The 21,886-nt window shown below is 39.6% G+C and overlaps 1 protein-coding gene across 2 annotated transcripts in view; it reads right to left on the reverse strand.

Moving 5' to 3' along the window:
- The window catches only part of EXPH5 (exophilin 5), an 89,298-nt gene extending 67,634 nt beyond the window's left edge, over positions 1 to 21,664 (reverse strand). For both annotated transcript variants that reach the window (XM_054439993.2, XM_054439992.2), the window contains exon 1: positions 21,307 to 21,664. In XM_054439993.2, the coding sequence (XP_054295968.1) occupies positions 21,307 to 21,425 (119 nt within the window). In that variant the 5' untranslated portion in view covers positions 21,426 to 21,664. The remainder of the gene's footprint in view (positions 1 to 21,306) is intronic.
- Between the last annotated feature and the right edge of the window lie 222 nt (positions 21,665 to 21,886).

Raw genomic sequence — 21,886 nt, forward strand, 5'->3', positions numbered from 1 at the left:
CTTGCGGGCACGACAGCATTTGTGTTTATGCATAACCTACACCAAGTGCGCCGTGAAACAAAACCAAAAGTAAAAAGTGATTCTTTACAGTTGCCTGACTAAATAGCTCCAGGGGCAGAAGAACCCTTTGATCCTGCCAAGCAGTTTTAAAGCAGCAAACTACTCCACACGTTTACTCACTGTCCCCTGATTGGTTTCTCTGCTGCTTTTTATCTCTGTGGAACCAATTTACTGCATTATTTTCTGTTTTCCTAGTTGGACCCTGACTGATGTGCAGACAATGATCTCCTAAGGATCCTTACCAGCCCACCTGTGAGTGGAAACATTAAATTTGCAACATGTGAGGTTCTTGTTTGCTCTCTTGGCTAGCAATTTTTAGTTTTAGTTTTAGTTATTGATTTATTTATTTTGAGACAGAGTTTTGCTCTTGTTGCCCAGGCTGCAGTGCAATGGCATGATCTCAGCTCACTGCAACGTTTGCCTCCCAGGTTCAAGCAATTCTCCTGCCTCAGCCTCCCGAATAGCTGGGGTTACAGGCACCCGCCACCATGCCCAGCTAATTTTTGTATTTTTAGTAGAGATGGGGTTTCACCATGTTGGCCAGGCTGGTCTTGAACTTCTGACCTTAGGTGATCCACTCGTCTTGGCCTCCCAAAGTGCTGGGATGACAGGCATGAGCCACTGCACCCAGGCCCATGTCTAGTAATTCTGTTAGTCATTTACCTTTGTGATTAAGAAATTTTTGAAGTAAATTAATTTTGATATAAGTTAAAAAACGGTCTGCTCGTGTCTGTAATCCTAGCAGTCTGGGAGGATGAGGCAGGAGGATTGCTTGAGCCCAGGAGTTTGAGACCAGTCTGAACAATATAGAGAGAACTTATCTCAAAAAAAATTTGAAAAAAATAAAAAGAAAGAGAGAGAGAAAGAAGGAAGGAAGGAGAGAAAGAAAGAAAAAGAAAAGAAGGAAGGAAGGAAGGAAAGGAAGAAAGAAAAAGAAAAGGAAAGCAAGCAAGCAAGAAAGAAAGCAAGCGAGGGAGAAAGAAAAGGAGTCTACCACCCTACCAGGGTACTGATTTGACCAGCAAAACAACCAGATCTAAATGACAATCAGTCCACTTGATGGAGACCTCGTGATGAATGGTCTACCCTTGGTTGGGTTTGCCACCTGACATAGAAAATGGGAAGAGGAAAAAAACTGAAACACAATTAGTGAACTATGTATGTGGTATAGGTATAACAACAATCACACTTCTCTGTACGAAAGCTGTGTTTTCCCCTATGATTTCCTTCTGAGATTTTATACAAGCTGGTGCGACAGCATTTCGCTTCATCAACTCTTTGCGGTTATTTGGTTGCTACAGTCCTTTCCCTAAAGGGAATTATCAAGGACCTCAGAAGGAGATGGAAATCAATGGTACTATGACAATTTGCCAGCTGTTTGAAAAAAAATAAATTCATATAATCCTACCTTATAGACAAAATATATGTCAGGTGAGTTAAAAAGTTACATTAAAAAATTAAGACTAGAAGTGAATATTACTCTAATCTCTAGATGAGAAGAGTATTCTCATCTTAAAAGCAAAAGGTGAGGCAGGAGGATCACTTGAGGCCAGGGGTTTGAGACCAATGTAGGCAACATAGTGAGACCTTGTCTTTACAAAAAGATTTTCTTTTATTTATTTATTTATTTATTTTTGAGACGGAGTCTCACTCTGTCGCCCAGGCTGGAGTGCAGTGGTGCGATCTCGGTTCACTGCAAGCTCCGCCTCCCGGGTTCACGCCATTCTCCTGCCTCAGCCTCTGGAGTAGCTGAGACTACAGGCATTCGCCACCACGCCCGGCTAATTTTGTGTGTGTGTGTGTGTTTTTTTTTTTTTAGTAGAGACGGGGTTTCACTATGTTAGCCAGGATGGTCTCGATCTCCTGACCTCATGATTCACCCGCCTCGGCCTCCCAAAGTGCGGGGATTACAGGCGTGAGCCACCGCGCCCGGCCTACAAAAAGATTTTTTAAAAATGAGCTGGGTGTGGTGGTGCACGTTCATAGTCCTAGCTACTCAGGAGGCTGAGGCGGGAGATCACTTGAGTCTAAGAGTTAGAGGTTACAATGAACTGTCATTGCACACTGCACTGCAGCCTGGGTAACAGAGCAAGACCACCTCCAAAAAAAAAAAAAAAAAGGAAATTTAAAAAGAGGTACATTTGGCTACATAAAACTGAGAAAAAATCTATTTTCAGATAAAGAGAAGTTATGTGCAAACTGAAACCTGGGAAATACACAGGACAAAAGTCAATTTCTTTAATGTCTAGTGAAATATATAAATCAATAAGACACAAACCACACCAAGCCATATTAAACAGTGTTGACTGCCTTCTAAAATGCATTTCCCTCCACTCCCCTCCTTTCTGATTTTGTTGTCAACATCAGAGTGTTCAGTCTCATGGGATGGATCATGTTTGGTCAAAGTCTGATATTTCAATTCCATTTCTTGCTTTTCTAATTTCCTTGCAGCTAAGGATGGCCATATGACATGGTTCTGGTCAAGGAAATATAAAGTAGAAATCTGCTCGAAGGCATCAGAGAAGGCCTTTACTTCCATGATAAAAAGGACTCTTCTTGGATATATACCCAAAAGAAGCAGTTGTCACCACTATTTCCTTTTTCTTTCTGCCTCGAATATGAATGTGATGTCTGGAGCAGTTGCAGCCATTTTGTGTTACAAAGACACCATTCTAACATCCTTAAACCACTAAACCAGCTGGCAGCTGCCTACTTCCAGATGTATTGTTATGTCAGAAAAATGTACCCCCAATTTGTTAAAGTCATGGTTAGATTTTCTGTTATTTGTGACCAGAAGCTTTCTGGATACAGATCTTCATATATAAATGGGCAGCGATGTGAATAGACAATTCACAAATCAAGAAATGTGAATAGTAAACATATGAAAATAGTTTAAATTCATTATAATCACAGCATTAGAAATTAAATGAAGCATAATTTTTTTCCCACAAAATTGGCAAAGATTTTTAAAAATTAATACCACCATCCAGGGATAGAAAGGATACGTTAAAACAAAGGCCGTCCCACACTGCCAGTGAAGGTGCAATTTGGTAGAACACTTTGGAAAGCAGTTTGGTAACATGTAATGAGAACTTAGAAAACATTTATGTTATTTAAATGAGTGATTCTACTTTTTGGAATTTACCCTTGAGATAATTTAAACTGAATTAAGAATGTAAGCATAAAGGCTTGCCAGTGTTACTTATAAACGTAGCAATAAGAAACAAATAGAATAAGAAAACACTAAAGTGACTAAAATATTGGAATGGTTAACTAAATTATAGAATATATGCAGTAGAATAGTATACAACCACAAAAGTTATGTTGACACTGAGTCTTTAATATGAAGGGGTTATTTTTATGTTATGATGTTCATAAACAACAAAAATACATAAGACCACAACTGTGTTAAAAATGATGTAGGGGAAGGCTGGGTGCGGTGGCTCATGCCTGTAATCCCAGCACTTTGAGAGGCTGAGGCGGGCAGATCACTTGAGGTCAGGAGTTCAAGAACAGCCTGACCAACATGGCAAAAACCTATCTCTACTAAAAATACAAAAATTAGCCGGCTGTGGTGGCACATGCCTATAGTTCCAGTTACTCGGGAGATTGAGACAGGAGAATTGTTTGAACATGGGAGGCAGAGGATGCAGTGAGCCGAGATCATGCCACTGCACTCCAGCCTGGGCAACACAGTGAGACTCCATATCAAAATAAATAAATAAATAAAATAAAATAAAATAAAATGATGTGGGGGTAACAGTTTGACAGTTCCTCAAAAAGTTAAACATAGAATTACCATATGTTCCAGTAATTCCATTCCTACCTATATACTCTGGAGAACTGAGAACAGGTACTCAGACAAATACTTGTGAGACAATTGTTCATAGCAGCATTATTCACAATAGCCAAAATATGGAAACAACTCAAATGTCTATCACTGGATGAACAGATAAATAAATTGTGGCATATGCATACAATAGACTATTATGCAGTCAAGAAAAGGAATGAAGGATTAATACATGTTATAAGGTGGATGAACCTCAAAAACATTACACTAAGTAAAAGAAGACAGATAAAAATTATATAATTCCATTTACATGAAATATCCAGGATAGGTAAATCCATGGTTGCTAGCAGTAGAGGGGAGGTGGGAATGAAGAGTAACTGTTTAATGGGTTCTATTTTGGGGTGATGAAAATGTTTTGGTACTAGATAGAGGGGGTAATTGTACAACATTGTTAATGTACAAAATGCCAATGAATTCTTAGCTTTCAAGTGGATAGTTTTATGTTATATTAATTTAACTTCAATAAAATTTTATTTTTCATTCTTTTTTGAATTTGCTTCTAATTTTTATGGATATATAGTAGTTGTACACATTTATGGGATACATGTGATATTTAATAAAATAATGCAATGTGTAATGATCAAATATGAGTAAGTAAGATATCCATCGCCTCAAGCATTTATCATTTCTTTGTGTTGGAAACAGTCCACATCTTTACTTCTAGCTATTTTGAAGTGCACAATAAATTATTAACTCATTTCCTTATTGTGCTACCAAACACCAGATATTATTCCTTCTATCTAACTGTATTTTTGTGCCTTCTAGCCAAGTCCTCTTCATCCTCCCTTCCCCACTACCTTTCCCAGCCTCTTGTAATCATCCTTCTATTCAATACCTCCATATGACTAACTCTTTTAGCTCCCATATATGAGTGAGAATATGTGATATTTGTATTTCTTTACTAGGCTTATTTCACTTAATATAGTATCTTCCAGTTCCATCTATATTGTTGCAAATCATAGGATTTAATTCCTTTTCTCTGGCTGAATAATATCCCATTATGTATATATACACAACATTTTCCTTATTCATTCATCCATTCATGAACACGTAGGTTGATCTGTATCTTGGCTATTGTGAATAGTGCTGCAATAAACATGGAAGTGCAGAGATCTCTTTGATACACTGATTTCCTGTCTTTTGAATATGTACCTAGCAATGGGATTGCTGGATCATATGGTAGTTCTATTTGTAGTTTTTTGAGGAACCTCCAAACTGTTATCCATAGTGGCTGTACTAATTTACATTCTCATCACCATCTGTTATTTTCTGTCTTTTTGATAATAGCCATTTTAACTGGGGTGAAATGATATTTCATTGTAGTTTTGATTTGTATTTCCCTGATGATTAGTGATGTTTAGCAGTTTTTCATATACCTATTGACCACTTACATGTATTTTTTTGAGAAGTGTCTATTCAGATCTTTCATCCATTTTAAAATTTGATTATTATTATTATTATTTTTTGCTATTGAGTTGCTTGAGTTCCTTACATATTCTGGTTATTAATCCTTGTTGGATGAATAGCTTGCAAATATTTTCTCTCATTCTGTAGGTTGTCTCTTCATGATGTTGATTGTTTCTTTGCTGTGGAGAAGCTTTTTAGCTTGATATAATCACATTTGTCAATTTTTGCTTTGGTTGCCTGTCCTTTTGACGTCTTACTCAAATATTTGCCCAGACCAATGTCCTGGAGCATTTCTCCTATGTTTTCTTCTAGTAGTTTCATAGTTTGAAGTCTTAGATTTAAGTCTTTAATCCACTTTGGTTTGATTTTTGTATATGGTGAGAGATAGGGGTCTACTTTCATTCTTCTGCATATGGATATTCAGTTTTCCCAGCGCCATCCATTGAAGAGGGGTCCTTTCCCCATTGTATATTCTTGGTACCTTTGTTGAAAATCAGTTGGCTGTAAATGTGGATTTATTTCTGAGTTTTCTATTCTGTTCCATTGGTCTATGTGTGTGTTTTCATGCCAGTATCATGTTATTTTAGTTACTGCTGCTTTGTAGTATATTTTGAAGTCAGGTGATGTGATGACTTCAGCTTTGCTCTTTTTGCTCAGGATTGATTTGGCTATTCTGGGTCTTTTTGGTTCCATCTACATTTTTGGTTGTTTTTCTATTTCTGTGAAGAATTTCATTGACATTTTAATAGGGATTGCATTAATTCTATAGCTCACTTTGGGTAGTATGGGTATTTAAACAATATTAATTCTTCCAATCCATAAGCATGGGCAGCCTTTCCATTTGTTTATGTCCTCTTCACTTTCTATCATCAGCGTTTTATAGTTTTCATTGTAGAGATCTTTCGGTTCTTTGGTCAAGTTTATTCCTTTATTTGTAGTTATTGTAAATGAGATTGTTTTTTAGATTTTTCAATGTTGGCATATAGAAATGATTTCTGTATGGTGATTTTGTATCCTGTAACTTGACTGAATTCTTTTATCAGTTCTAACAGTTTTTTTGCAGAGTCCTTAGGTTTTTTGTTTTAAATGTAAGATCATATTGTCTGAAAACAAGAACAATGATTTCTTTCTTTCCAATTTGGATGCCCTTTGTTTCTTTCTCTCTTGCCTAATTGATCTAGCTAGGACTTCCAGTATTCTGTTGAACTAAAAGTAGTGAAAGGGTATCCTTGTCTTGTTCCAGATCTTAGAGGAAAGGCCTTCAGTTTTCCCCCACTCAGTATGATGCTAGCTGTGGGTCTGTCCTATATTGCTTTGATTGTTTTGAGGTATGCTCCTTCTATAGGCAGTTTGTTGAGAGTTTTTTTTTTTTTAATCATGAAGGGATGTTGAATTTTAATGAATGCTTTTTTGACATCTATTAAAATGATCATATGGTTTATGCCCTTGATTCTACCAATGTCATACATCATGTTTATTAACTTGCATATGTTGAACCATCCTTGCATCCCAGGGATGCATCCCACCTGATTATAATGAATGACCATTTTAACGTGTTGTTGAATTCAGTTTGCTAGTATTTTGTTATTTTAGCATTGATGTTTATTCGCTATTGGCTTATAGTTTTCTTTCTTCACTGTGTCTTTGTCTGATTTTGGTATGAGGGTAATGTTGGCCTTATACAATCAGTTTGGAAGTAAAAAAAAAAAAAAAAAAAAAAGTAAATATGGGGAGTTCTCCTTCCAGGTAAGATAGAGTAAGTGCTTTCACCCTGTCTCTCCTAGCAAATGTAGCCATAGAACCTGGTCACAAGGCACAGAACAGATACCTGATAAGTAAATTGTAGTAGGCAAATTGTGAAAGAATGTAAAATACCACTGAACGTGCTGTGAATTTATTTTTTTCCCTCTCCTCCACTATACCCTGATTTGGACTCAGAGTAGTGCAAAATCCAGAAGTGAGCATTGGTGCGAATGGAGCGAGTTCCAGGAAAAGTCCCCTAGTTCAGGTTTGAGGAGTAGGAAAAGGGTTTTCTGGCAGCAATAGCAGTGGTAGCTGGGGCGCATACACACTAAAACTCTCAGGGAAGGGAATCTTCCCTTCAAATTAGAGGAGCTAGGAGAAAATATAGAGGAAATACTTCAGGTCATTGGTCTGGGGAAATATTTTTATGAATAGGACCTCAAAAACATAGGCAACAAAAGTAAAAATAAACAAATAGGATTATATAAAACTCAAAAGCTTCTTCACATCAAAAGAAACAATCAACAGAGTGAAAAGATAACCTGCAGAGTGGGAGAAAATATTTGCAAACTACTCATCCAAAAGGGAATTAATATCCAGAATACACAATGAATTGAAACACCTCAACAGCAAAAAAGCCGACAATCCAATTTAAAAATGGGTAAATGATCTGAATAGACACTTCTCAAAAGAAGACATACAAATGGGCGAGAAATACATGAAAAAATGCTCAACGTCACTAATCATCAGGGAAATGCAAATCAAAACTATAATGAGGCATCATCTTAGCATGGATAGAATAGCTATTATCAAAAAGGAAAAAAAATAACAAATGCTGGTGAGGATGTAGAGAAAAGGGAACTCTTATACACTGTTGGTGGGGAATGCAAACTAGTATAGCCACTATGGAGAACAGTATGGAAGGTCCTTCAAGACACTACATATAGAATACCACATGATTCAGCAATTCCACTGCTGGGTATACCCAAAAGAAAGGATATCAGTATATTAAAGAGATAGCTATACTTCTATATTTATTGCAGCACTATTCACAATAGCCTAGATATAGAATCAACCTAGGTATCCAACAGATGAATGGATAAAGAAAATGTGGCATATACACACTGTAGAATACTATTCAGCCATAAAAAGAATGAGATCTTGTCATTTGTGGCAACATGGATGAAACTGGATGACATTATGTTAAGTGAAATAAACCAAGAACACAAAGTTAAACATCACACGTTCTCATAAGTGGAGGCTAAAAAAAGCTGACGTCATAGAAGTAAAAAGTAGAACAGAAGATATTAGAGGCTGGGAATGGGGAAAGGAAGGAGAAGGAGAGACTTGTTAAAGGATATAAAATTCCAGCTAGAGAGGAGGAATAAGTTTTACTGTTCTACAGCACTGTGGGATGACGATAGGTATTTAATAACATTAATATGGCCGGGCATGGTGGCTCATGCCTGTCATCCCAGCACTTTGGGAGGCTGAGGCAGGTAGATCACTTGAGCTCAGGAGTTTGAGAGCCTAGGAAACATGGCAAAACCCTGTCTTTACAAAAAATAGAAAAATTAGCCAGGCGTGGTGGTGAGTGCCTGTAGTCCCAGCTACTAGGGAGGCTGAGGTGGAAGGGCTGCTTGAGGCCAGGAGGTGGAGGTTGCAGTGAGCCCAGATTGTACCACTGCACTCCAGCCTGGGCAACAGAGCAAGACACTATTTCAGAGAAAAAAAAAAAAAAAATATATATATATATATATATACGCATATATACACATATATATAGTTTCAAATAGCTAGAAGAGAGGATATTGAATGCCCCCAACACAAGGAAATGATAAATATTTGAGATTATGAATATGCTAATTATCCAGATCTAATCACCATGTATTATACGTATCAAAAGATCACCATATACTTCATGAATATGTACAATTATTATTTGTTAATTAAAATTAAAATAATGTAAAAACAAAAAAATGCTTATACTGGAAAAGAAGAAAGGTCTTCAATCAATAATCTAAGTTTTCACCTTAAGAAATGAGAAAAAAATAGCAAAATAAACATAGGCAATAGTAAATATCAGAGCAGAAATCAATTAAATTGAAACAAAAACAATAAAGAAAAATCAAAGTAAGACAAAAAGCAGGTCCTTTGAAAACATCAATAAATTTGATAAACCTTTATCATGACTAAAATGGAAAAATAGGGAAAGGATACAAATTATCAATATCAGGAATGAAAGAGGGACTATTCCTACATAATATTCAGACATTAAAAGGATAATAAATGAATATTATAAATAACTTTATGCATATAAACCTGACAACTTAGAATAGATCCATTTCTCAAAAAACATGCACTGTCAAATTCACTCATGATGAAATAGCCGAAAAAGTTCTATATCTATCAAAGAAATTGAACTCATAGTTTAAAACCTTTCAAAAAAGAAACTTCCCATTCCAGATGGTTTCATTGTTTCATTTTACCAGTCGTTTAAGGAAGCAGCAATGCCAAGGCTATATAGTCTCTTCCAGAAAATAGAAGAAAACACTTCCTAAGTCATTTTACAAGGCTAGAATTACTGACACCAAAACCACACAAAAATAGTATACAGGCTGGGTGTGGTGGCTCACGGCTGTAATCCCAGCACTTTGGGAGGCTGAGGCGGGGGATCACTTGAACCCAAGAGTTCAAGATCAGCCTGGGCAATATGGTGAAACCCTGTCTCCACTAAAAATACAAAAAAGTTAGCTGGGCGTGGTGGCACACGCCTGTAGTCCCAGCTACTTAGGGAGGCTGGGGTGGAAGGATTACTCAGGCCTGGAAGGTGGAGGTTGCAGTGGGCTGAGATCACGCCACTGCACTCCAGCCTGGGTGACAGAACGAGACCCTATCTCAAAGAAAAAAAAAAGGATAGAAAACTATATATCAGTACCTCTCATGAACCCAGATTTTTAAAAAACCCTCAATATTAGCAAATGTAGTGAAATCACATAAAAAGAATAGTACCTGATGATCAAGTTGGGATTTTCTTGAGAATATAAGTGGATTAGTTTTCTCGGGCTACCCTAATAAAGTACTGCACATTGAGCGACTTGAACAACAGACATGTTTCACAGTTCTGGAGGCTAGAGGTCAAGGTGCTGGCAGGGCCATGCTCCCTCTGGGGGCACTAAGGAAGGGTCTGTTCCAGGCCTCTCTCCTAGCTTCTGAAGTAGTTCCTTGCCTTGTGGCAGCGTTACTCCTGTCTGCACAAAGCATTCTCCCTGCATGCTTGTCTGTCTTTGTGTCCAAATTCTCCACTTTGTATAAGGACATCATTCATATTAGAATAGGGCCCATCCTAATCACCTCATTTTAACTTGATTATCTCTGTAAAGACCCTATTTCTAAGTAAGGTCACATTCTGAGGTATTGGCAATTAGGACTCTAACATAGCTTTTTTATTTTTTTATTTTTTGGAGGACAGTTTAACCCACAACAGTAAGGCTGGTTTGATATTCTAAAATCAATTACTGTTAATAAGTATATCACCAGGCACAGTGGCTCATGCCTGTAATCCCAGCACTTTGGGAGGCCAAGGTGAGCAGATCACGAGGTCAGGAGATTGAGACCATCCTAGCTAACATGGTGAAACGCCGTCTCTACTAAAAATACAAAAAATTAGCTGGGTGTGGTGGTGAAGCCTGTAGTCCCAAGTACTCGGGAGGCTGAGGCAGGAGAATGGCGTGAACCCGTGTGCGCTGAGCTGAGATCGCGTCACTGCACTCCAGCCTGGGCGACAGAGTGAGACTCTGTCTCAAATAAATAAATAAATAAATAAAATAAAAATAAATAAGTATATCAATAGTCTATAGAAGAAAAAGCCACATGGTCATATTGATGCAGAAAAAGCATTTAATAAAATTCAAGATAAGTTCATGATAAAAGCTCTCAGCAAGCAAGAAATAGAACCAGATAAAAGTCATCTACCAGCCGGGCATGGTGGCTTATGCCTGTAATCCCAACACTTTGGGAGGCCGAGGCGGGCGGATCACTTGAGCCCAGGAGTTGGAGACCAGTCTGGCCAACATAGCAAAACCCCGTCTCTATTAAAAAAAAAAAAATGAACAACAAATAATAATAATAAAAAAGTCATCTACAAAAAAATCATAGCTAACATCGTAGTTCATAGTGAAAGACAGTGCTCAGCAACAAAGCAGGGAAGTACAATCTCAATACTCCTATTCAACATCATGCTTGAAGTCCTAGTCAATATTAGACAAGAAAAAGAAATAAAAGGCATACATATAGGAAAGGAAGAAATAAAACCATCTCCACTTACAGGAGACATGATTGGCCATGTAGAAAATCACCCAAAAAAATCTCCCCCCCAAAAAAGAACATCCTAGAGCCAATAAGTAAGTTTAGCTAAGTGGTAGGGTACAAGATCAATACCAAAAATCAATTGTGTTTCTCTATACTAGTAATGAACAATTTTAAACTTAAATGTAAAAATTTAAGTGGAAAAGCAAAGGAATGATATAGACAAAATAGTTTTAAAAACAAAGAATAAAATCGGATGGCTTATTTAACTCAGTAAAACACCTTTGAGAGTCACACAGTTTGTTGTATGTATAAATAATTCATTCTGGCTGGGCACAGTGGCTCACACTTATAATCCCGGCACTTTGGGAGGCCAAGATAGGCAGATCACCTGAGGTCAGGAGTTTGACACCAGCTTGGCCAACATGGTGAAAACTTGTCTCTACTAAAAGTAAAAAAAAATTAGCTAGGTGTGGTGGCACACACCTGTAATCCCAACTACTCAGGAGGTTGAGGCTTGAGAATAGTTTGAACCCAGGAGGTGGAGGTTGCATTGAGCCAAGATTGTGCCACCACACTCCAGCTTGGGCGACAAAGAGAGACTCTGTTTCAAAAAAAAAAAAAGGGAGGAAGCATACTACTTGATGTTAAGACCTACTATAAAGCCCCAGTAATCAAGATACCATAGTATTTGGAAGGAAAAGACATAGAGGTCTATGGAAAAGAGCAGAGGTCTATGGAAAAGAGGTCTATGGAAAAGAGGTCTATGGAAAAGGACTCCAAAAATATAGCAAATTTTTTACAAAGGGGCAAAGGCAATTTAACGAAGGACAGTCTTTCAACAATGGTGTTGGGATAATTGGGCATTAATATGCAAAAATAAAATGAATCTCAATCTAAACCTCACACTCTACATAAATCTTATTTCAAAATGCATCAGTGTAAGACATAAAACTATAAAACTTTAAAAAGAAATCATAGGAGAAAATGTTTGTAATCTGGGCTGAGGCAGAGTATTCTTAGAATGCCACTAAAAGCATGATTCATAAAGAAAAAAGTTTGATATGTTGGATTTCATCAAACTGGGTAACTTTTACTCTGCAAAGACACAGTAGGAAATTTAAGACAAGCTACAGATGGGAAGAAAATATTTGTAAACCTGGCGTTCAACAGGAGACTTGTATCTAGAATATATAAAGAATTCTCAAAATTCATCAATCAGAAAACAAATAACCCAACTAAAAACTGTTCAAAAGATTTTAGCAGATACTTCCCCAAAGAGAATATATGGAAGGCAAGTAAGCACATAAAAAGATGTTTACCATCATTAGTCACTAGGGAAATGCAAATTGAAACATGAGGAGATACCGCTACAAACCTATTAGAATGGTTAAAACAAAAAAATATTCAAAATACCAAATGCTGGCAAGACTGAAGAACTACTATGCTCTCGTCTGAAAGTATGTGTCCCCCCAGAATTCATATGTTGAGCCCTACCCCTCAAGGTGATGGTAGTAAGGGGTGGGGCCTTTGGCAGGTGATTAGGTCGAGAGGGCTCCTCCCTCATGAATGGATCAGTGCCCTTTTACATGAGGCCTGAGAGGAAGGCTTTTTGCCCCTTCTACCATGTAAGGACACAGAGAAGGCACCCTCTATGAGGAGGGGGACTTCACCAAACACAGAATCTACCAGTGCCTTGATCTTGGGCTTCCCAGGGTCTAGAACTATGAGCAATAGATTTCTGCTGTTTATAAATTACCCAGTCTAAGGTATTTTGTTGTAGTAGCCTGAATGACAAAGACAGAGATTGGAACTCTTATATACTATTGGTAGGAATGCAGAATGGTACAGCTGTGGGGAAAACAGTTTGGCAGTTTCTTGCAAATTCAAGAATATGATCCAGCAATTCCACTACTAATAAAAATCATGTTCACACAAAAGCCTGCTCATGGATGTTGATAGCAGCATTATTCAATATCATCAAAATGTTTAAACAAAACAAGTGTTCTTCAGTGGGTGAAAGGATAAACGAACTGTAGTAATCCATATAATGAAATACTAAATACTACTCAGCAATATAAAGGAATGAATTATTTATTTATTTGTTCATTTATTTATTTTGAGATGAAGTTTTGCTCTGTCGCCCAGACTAGAGTGCAGTGGCACCATCTCAGTTCACTGCAACCTCCACCTCCCAGGTTGAAGTGATTCTCCTGCTTCAGCTTCCCGAGTAGCTGGGACCACAGATGTGCGCCACCACGCCCGGCTAATTTTTGTATTTTTAGTAGAGACAGAGTTTTGCCATGTTGGCCAGGCTGCTCTCAAACCGGCCAACATGGCGAAACCTCAAGTGATCCTCCTACCTCGGCCTCCCGAAGTGTTGGGATTATAGGCGTGAGCCACCTTGCCTGGCCAGAATGAATTATTTATACATACAACAACCTGTGTGACCCCCATTTTACTGAGTTAAAGAAGCCATTCTCAAAAGTTTATGTATTCTCTGCTTCCATTTATATAACATTCTTTACAAAATAGAACTGTGGTGTTGATGAACAAAATAGTGGTTGCCAGGATAAGTTACTCCCTCCCCTATCCCCTTTCCTCCCTCCCCCATCCCCTTTCCTCCCTCCCCCATCCCCTTTCCTCCCTCCTCCATCCCCTTTTCTCCCTCCCCCATCCTCTTTCCTCCCTCCCCCATCCTCTTTCCTCCCTCAACTGCTGTTAAATGCATCGTTTCAAAGTGAAAACCAAGGCAAGCTTGATCAATATAAAAAAACACAACTCTTTGTTGGGGTGCAGGGAATTTGGTCACTGTCATCTCCCATTTCCTCTTTCATCTAGAAAGCCTAACACACCATGGAATGAGGAAGCTGGCTCCTGTGATCTGTTAATATTTGAAGTAAGGCCTTTTAATAGGGCCATTGGCAATGTCAATAAGGAAACATCCTGAGAAGGAGAGGGCGATGAGCCTATAGCTCTCAAATCTCACAGCTTGGGGAATAACTCACTACAGAAAAACCGACCTGAATGAAGGTGAAGAAGAGAATCCACCCACGTTTACGAAAGACCATACCTTAGCTAGCACTCCTTAGTTCTTAGCCACCTTCTTCTCAATTTTAAGACCCTGCTGTGCTAACCGGGAAGGAAAGCATTTTGTTTCTAAACTTAACCCGACCTCCTTTTGACTTTCATGTGGTTCTCAGGTTTAAGACCATCTGTGGTAATGAGGAATGAAAGTATTTTCTGACTAACCACCTGACCTTCTTTCACCCTTCACCTGGTTTCCTCAGATCTTTCTTTCCCTTAGTTTGTATTCCCTATAGCAGTAAGTTAAGTTCCATTTGACTAGGTATTGAGTACCGAAGTGTGTGAGGCTCTCCATCCCTGAAATAATCCTTGACCACAAGGAATCAAGGTTGATGTACAACTTACCATGTACCAACTTACCTGTGCACTCATTAACATCGTAAAGAAAAGGACAAGGGCAGAAAAACATTTAGATATTTTTAAAAAGAAATTTACCTTTAAAAGTTATTTATTTTTTAAAAGACATTTTTAAAAAGTATTTTACCTTCGTAAAGGACATTTATGAAGTAAAAAATAGTCAAACATTCCATGTTTATTATCCAAAGAAACAGTTTTATTTATTTATTTATGTATTTATTTCAAGACAGAGTTTTGCTCTTGTTACCCAAGCTGGAGTGCAATGGCGCGGTCTCGGCTCACTGCAACCTCCACCTCCTGGGTTCAAGTGGTTCTCCTGTCTCAGCTTCCCAGGTAGCTGGGCTTACAGGTGCCAGCCACCACGCCCGGCTAATTTTTGTATCTTTAGTAGAGATGGGGTTTCACTGTGTTGGCCAGGCTGGTCTCAAACTCCTGACCTCAGGCAATCCACCCACCTCAGCCTCCCAAAGTGCTGGGATTACAGGCGTGAGCCACAGCACCTGGCCCATTTTTAATAACATATGATAACTAAAAAATAAAACAGTAGTAAAAGGGTTAAAGTCCCTTTAAATGTGATTCCCCAAAGATAATCATTTTAACAGTATAAAGTCTGTCCTTACAGAACGCATATATGCATTTTTAACATAAATGGTTGCCAGCAATTTTTTCTATATAGGCAGATGGTACCAGTTATCTTCCCATACCCATTATGCCATTTTCCTTAGTAATAACATCTCCAACTTTTAGCTGAGCATTTGACTACATAGAATTGTGTGTTTTTTATTTTTATGGTGAGTGGAGATAAAATAGCAAGAGTTTTAAAGTGGATAGATCTCAGTCCTGGTTCTGTTATGAGCTAGATGGGCCAGGTGAGGAAAGTCACTTCAACTTTTTGGTACTGTAAGAGGCAGCACAGCACAGTGATTACGTACCGATGGAGTTCCCAAATCGGACACTCCCTAGCAGTATTATCTCAAGCATGTCACTTATCCTCTCTAAGCTTCCTCTGTTGAATGGAGATAAAGATATCCCTTAACTCATCAGGTTGTTGTAAGAATTAAATGAGATAGTGCACACAAAGAGCTTAGCATGGGTCAATACTCAACAAATGTTAGCTATTATTACAGTTGTTTTATTAGCTTTTGAAAAAGAAGATAATAGTATTTGCTTTATCAGATTGAGGATGAGGATACAAAAAACAAATATGAAAGACTTTATAAGCTAAAAGTGTTATAATATCACAAAGCTTAAAAAGCACACTGCTCCTTGGCATTGGGATATGGAACGATATTATTATAGTAGTTCTGTGTGTATTGCCTGTGGGGACAAATCCACAGGAGTAACTAGACAGGAAAATGTATCTGAGAGGAAGTTCTCCCTCACTTTAAAGGAATTAACTAAATTGGATGCCATTGGAAAGTGCAGACAGCTCAGAGATCCGTGGTGTGTTAATCTGATACCTTGTTATGTATCAGAACTTGCTCAAGCCTCTTGAGCACACTTGTGACTTCCAGGCATTGTTCTTGTTGTCCCTTTTCCAGGCCACACAGGACTGCGTAAGGGCGAGCTACAGTTCATCTTACACATTCTATCGCCAATGAAAACCTTTCATAGACTGAAGCCATTTGGGACAGAATCTGTGTTTTATTTTCCACTGTATTCTCAGGGCGAACCCAGTGTCTGGCACACAGTAAAAAGCCCAATCAGTAGACATCCAATGTCTCTAGAAACTCTGCCCCTTAGCCAGAGGCAGATTTCACAGGCTGGGAGAGGAGAGGGCAGGCAGAATGCGTAGGGGAGGCAGGAGGCTTGTGTGTCTGGCTTTTAATCTCTGCCGGATGTGGCAGCTGCCACCAGCTATAGACCACTTTATGACTTTGACTTTATGACTTTGACAGTTCCTGTTCAGAACTGTGCCACAGCTCAAGGATATTGGTGTAAATCAATCAGAAATAACTAAATTCTGGAAAACCCCCCAAGGCTGCAATCTTGCCATGGAGCAAAAATGGTCTAAATCTAGACATGCCATTTAAATACTCCAGGCACTGTAACATCTGGTTCGGATGCCAGATAGATTTAGGTTCAAATTCTATCTCTGACGTTTATGAGCTGTGTGACCTTAGGCAAGTTTCCTTAACTTTGCTAAATTTCAGTTTTCTTTCTGTAAAAAGACATTAATAATACCCCAAGAAATGGCTGTGAGGATTATTCAATCTTGATGGGTAAAGTAGTTTTGAGAGAGATCTGGATTTTAAATTCTGGCTCTGCTGCTTAAGTTGGACAAAATACTCAACCTTTTTAAATTGTTTCCTTCTCTGTGAAATGAGAATTTAAGTATATACCTAACGAGGTTATTGGGAGGATTAATTAAATCTGTATAACATGTTTAGTACAGTGCCTAGTATACAGTAAGGGCCTAATAAATGTTAGCTGTTGTTATTACCACAATAATTACTATTATTACCTAAAAAGGCAGCACTTAATATATGCTGGTGTGGCTATCTCCTCCACCTTAATCTCCTACTAATGAGAAATATCCAAGAATTGGACAATTGGGTCAAGCGTACGGCATATCTTGATAGATACTGCCATAATGCTCACCAAAAAGCTTGTAATCAACTTACAATGTCACTAACAATGTGCAAAATCTATCCGTTTCATTCCAACCCTCACCAACATTTTTTTTCCTGTCATTTTTAAAGGGGCAGCATGGCATCTCAAGGTTACTTCAATTTTCATTTATTACTGTGAGGGTAAACATTTTCCCATCTGTTATGTTTACTGTTTGGATATCTTCTGGTGTGAATGATTTATTTCTATCTTTTGCCTATTTAGCAGTTTGAATCTTGGTGTTTTTCTTAAAAATTTGAATAAACTATATATTAGAAACATTAACTATTATATTTAATGCAAATACTTTCCTGGTAAGTTGGAGCCAGAGAGGTCTGGTACAGACAAGGGGAGATCAGGAGAAAGTTCTATGTGTTCAGGAACTTTTCTGTAGGTGGGGCTGCTGCCTTCTGCATGATGAACTCAACTACTCTCACATCCATCTCAGAACATCTCTGGCCCTGCATGACACTGTAGTTCTTTTTTTAAAAAAAAAAAAAAAAAATTATTTTATTTATTTTTATTCCTCAGGGATCTAGAACTAGAAATTCCATTTGACCCAGCCATCCCACTACTGGGTATATACCCAAAGGACTATAAATCATGCTGCTATAAAGACACATGCACACGTATGTTTACTGCGGCACTATTCACAATAGCAAAGACTTGGAACCAACCCACATGTCCAACAATGATAGACTGGATTAAGAAAATGTGGCACATATACAACATGGAATACTATGCAGCCATAAAAAATGATGAGTTCATGTCCTTTGTAGGGACATGGATGAAATTGGAAATCATCATTCTCAGTAAACTATCGCAAGAACAAAAAACCAAACACCGCATATTCTCACTCATAGGTGGGAATTGAACAATGAGAACACATGGACACAGGAAGGGGAACATCACACTCTGGGGACTGTTTTGGGGTGGGGGGACGGGGGAGGGATAGCATTGGGAGATATACCTAATGCTAGATAATGAGTTGGTGGGTGCAGCGCACCAGCATGGCACATGTATACATATGTAACTTACCTGCACATTGTGCACATGTACCATAAAACCTAAAGTATAATAATAATAATAATAAAATTAAATTAAATTAAAAAAAAAAAGACAGGGTCTCTACTGTGTCACTCTGGTTGGAGTGGAACAATCATAGTTCACTGCAGCCTTGAACTCTTGGGCTCAAGGGATCCTCAGCTTCCTGAGTAGCTAGTATTGCAAGTATGTGCCACAATATCAGGCTAAATTTATTTTTAATTTTTATTGTAGAGACAGGGTCTCGCTGTGTTGGCCAGGCTGGTCTCAAACTCTTGGCCTCAAGCGATCTTTTTGCCTCAGTCTCCCAAAGCACTGGGATTACAGGCGTGAGACCCTGGGCCTAGCTCCAACATTGTAGTTCTCTATTGCTAACTATAGGGTGCCTGTATTTCTTCTTAGTTGTCTTGTAGATACCTCAAGCCTATCATAGATATAAATGAACTCATCGGCCATTCCCCAACCTGCTAAATTTCTAAACTTCCCCATTTGGACCCTTATTGTTCTAGTCAAGAGGTCTTGAAGCTCTTTCTCAATAAAGTAAAAAGGCTTCCCTGAGTCTCTCAGACAGGCCTGTTGAAGCATCTCTTTTTTGTTGTTGTTCACATATGCCAAGCCAGAACAGAATGAAATTATACTCTTGAGTTATAAGTCATGTGTCCTGATTTTTGATTTGGAAAATGTGATCACACATATCAAGAAAGTGAGCAGAAGAGGCAGCCAAGTTGACATGTTGTCTCAGGCCCTTTCTGCATGCCAATATCTGCTACTGAAATTAATACATGTGAGCCCGAAGTGGGTAAACAGAACAATCCCATGGAGCCTGCAAGCCAGAACATGGGTATTTGATAGTGGAAGTGGGGAATTAATCAAAGGAAAAGACAGTACTAGAAATCATTGCCTTGAGTATTTGGTCCACACATCTACTTTCCTTACATGATTTTTGTATTTTAATGGTGATATTTTTCAAATTGTTTGGACAATTAAATATTTTTAATAATTAGTATAATACAGTATCGATTTTGTCTTAGCATTACGGCTTTTTCTGTTGATGCTTCCATTAGAATGTGAGTACCATGAAATTAGAAAATGTGTTTTGACCTTCCTTCTAATGCCCAGCCCAATGGCTTTGTGTAACAGCTACATGTGCTTTGTGTAGATCTATGTGGAGATCCAGTTCCCTCTGAGGTCAACTGAAGTGGGCATCATGAGTTGCAATAGAGAAAACACAACAAGGCAACCATCAGGTCAAAAATAAAAAGTCAAGAGAACATCTTAAATGAAAGCTTCTCTCCTTGTTATTTTCTAACTCTCCCCTCAATTTCCCCAAATATACAAGGGATCACTTAAGAAGCCCCATCCTCTTCAGAGACAAGAAACACTTCCAATAACACACACTGAGAATAACCGCAGTTTCTTAGTGCCTTTGGAATATGCACTGAAATTCCGTGCAGTTCTGAAATTCTTCTGAAAGTTGGGTGTGCCTGTGTTCGGTGCACGTACATATGTGTAGGTACATTATGCACGTGGGTGTGTGTGGGTGTGGCATACTGCTATCATGAAGGCACACTTTCTATACTGTTCGGGGGAAGGGAATGATAAAGCCACTTTTTCTCAAGGCAGATGGTATGAAATCCACATTCCCCAACCTCAAATATTCCTTCATCCCTCAAAGAGTTATGTTTAGCGGAGAAGGGTGAAGTCAGGTCATTGGGCTTAGTATATTCTAATTCTTTCTACAAAGACCAACTAGATTTTCCAATTTGAAGAGGGTCCTTGGAGGGTTTCTTTTGTCGGCGGTGGGGGACAGGCAGATGGGGATATCTAGAAAGAATTGGGAACCTGGAACTCGCATTAGCAAGCAGTTGATCATAAAACAAAATGACTTGCTAAATTCCAATCAATGGCACACAGTGTGGTCTGAGAGTGATGTCCTGAATTCCCTTCCACAGTTATCTAGAGAAGGACTTAGACGGGTATATTCCAATATTGGCGAGAAAGTCCCTTTAATTCATTCCAGCACTTATCCCACACTTCCCCAGCAGAAAAACTGGTTAATGTACATCCTGGGTAATTATCTGTGTCTCTGGATCTCATTCTTTAGTAACTAATCCCTCACCTACAACAGTGTATAGTAAGGTCAAGGATGAAATTTCTCAGAAACTCGCTCCCCACAGCACCACGCACAAGAAGACCCACTCATTCCAGCCAACCCCGTGTGTCCAAGTCCCATTCGCCCACATAAGCCTCTATTTGACAAATTCCTCGAGCTCCTACCCTTGGGGTGGGGACCTTTCGCCTCCCGTGAGGTGCCGGCTCTCCCGTGCTTCGCTGACTGCCCTCGTTGGGTGGGGAGATTCGCCTCTGGTGCCGAGGGAAAACTGCGTTAGGCGAGGGTGGAAGCTCTGTCGGACCCATGCGAGCACGTGGGTGCGCGCGGGCCGCGGAGTGAGCAGCAGCCAGGATTCCGCTCCAGATCGCGCCCCCGCCGCATTTCATTGCCTGGAACGGCCCACACCCCGCGATGGCCCAGCAGACACCCGGCACAGCACAGCGTCACTGAGCGGCCCCCGCAGCGCACGGAACCGCACCCTGCCCGAGCCCAGACCCGCAGCCGAGCCCGTCTGGTACGCGGTGGATGGAGAGGGTACCAACTAGGCATCCCAAAGTCCTTTAGAGAGCAACTCGGAGCAGTTTTCTCTTCCCGACCCGCAGCCTCCGCAGCAGCCGTTCGGAGCACCCCCGGGCAGGTGCCCCGCGCGAGCTCTGCGCCTTCCCCGCGGATCCCCGGCCCCTGCGGGACCCAGGCCCAGGACAAAAGAAATGAATTTGCTCTGTACCTGATCCTGTCCTTCTCGGCCCTCCGTAGCTCCTCATTTCTTTCCAGCACCTGAAGGATCTTCCTGGCCTCTTCGTCATTTAAGAAACTGAAATCAAACCCCGGAGGAACTTTCGTCATTTTCTTTACTGTGTGTGAGTTACACTTAAGCTCCTTGGCGCCTCCTGTTAGGAAGGCATTTTTCAACCTATACAAGACCAGTTTCACGAACTTGATCCCACAGCCAACAATAAGTCCGCCCCTTTGAAAGTCTAAAACCACAAACCTAGGGAACGCCCACACCTAAAGGGCTCCTATTGACAACACCTTAATGACATGTTTCTCTCAACCTGTCCAACCGAGATGCAAAGTGAACGGCTAAAGGGAGAGAGGGAACCAATCCCGTTCCAAGGGGGCGGGCCCTCCCTCGTCCCCTCCCTCGTCCCTCCCTCGTCCCGTTCCTTGTCCCTTCCCTCGTCCCCTCCGGTCACCCTCCCCGCCCCCTATCTGAGTTGTTAAGCAAACAAGCCTACATAATTCTGCCTCTTAAGTGAGGCAAGGCTAAGTGCTGTCGCCAAAGTATTTGCTTTTGCTGTTGCTGT

The sequence above is a fragment of the Pongo pygmaeus genome, chromosome 9 (assembly GCF_028885625.2).
Source record: "Pongo pygmaeus isolate AG05252 chromosome 9, NHGRI_mPonPyg2-v2.0_pri, whole genome shotgun sequence".
NCBI lineage: Eukaryota > Metazoa > Chordata > Mammalia > Primates > Hominidae > Pongo > Pongo pygmaeus.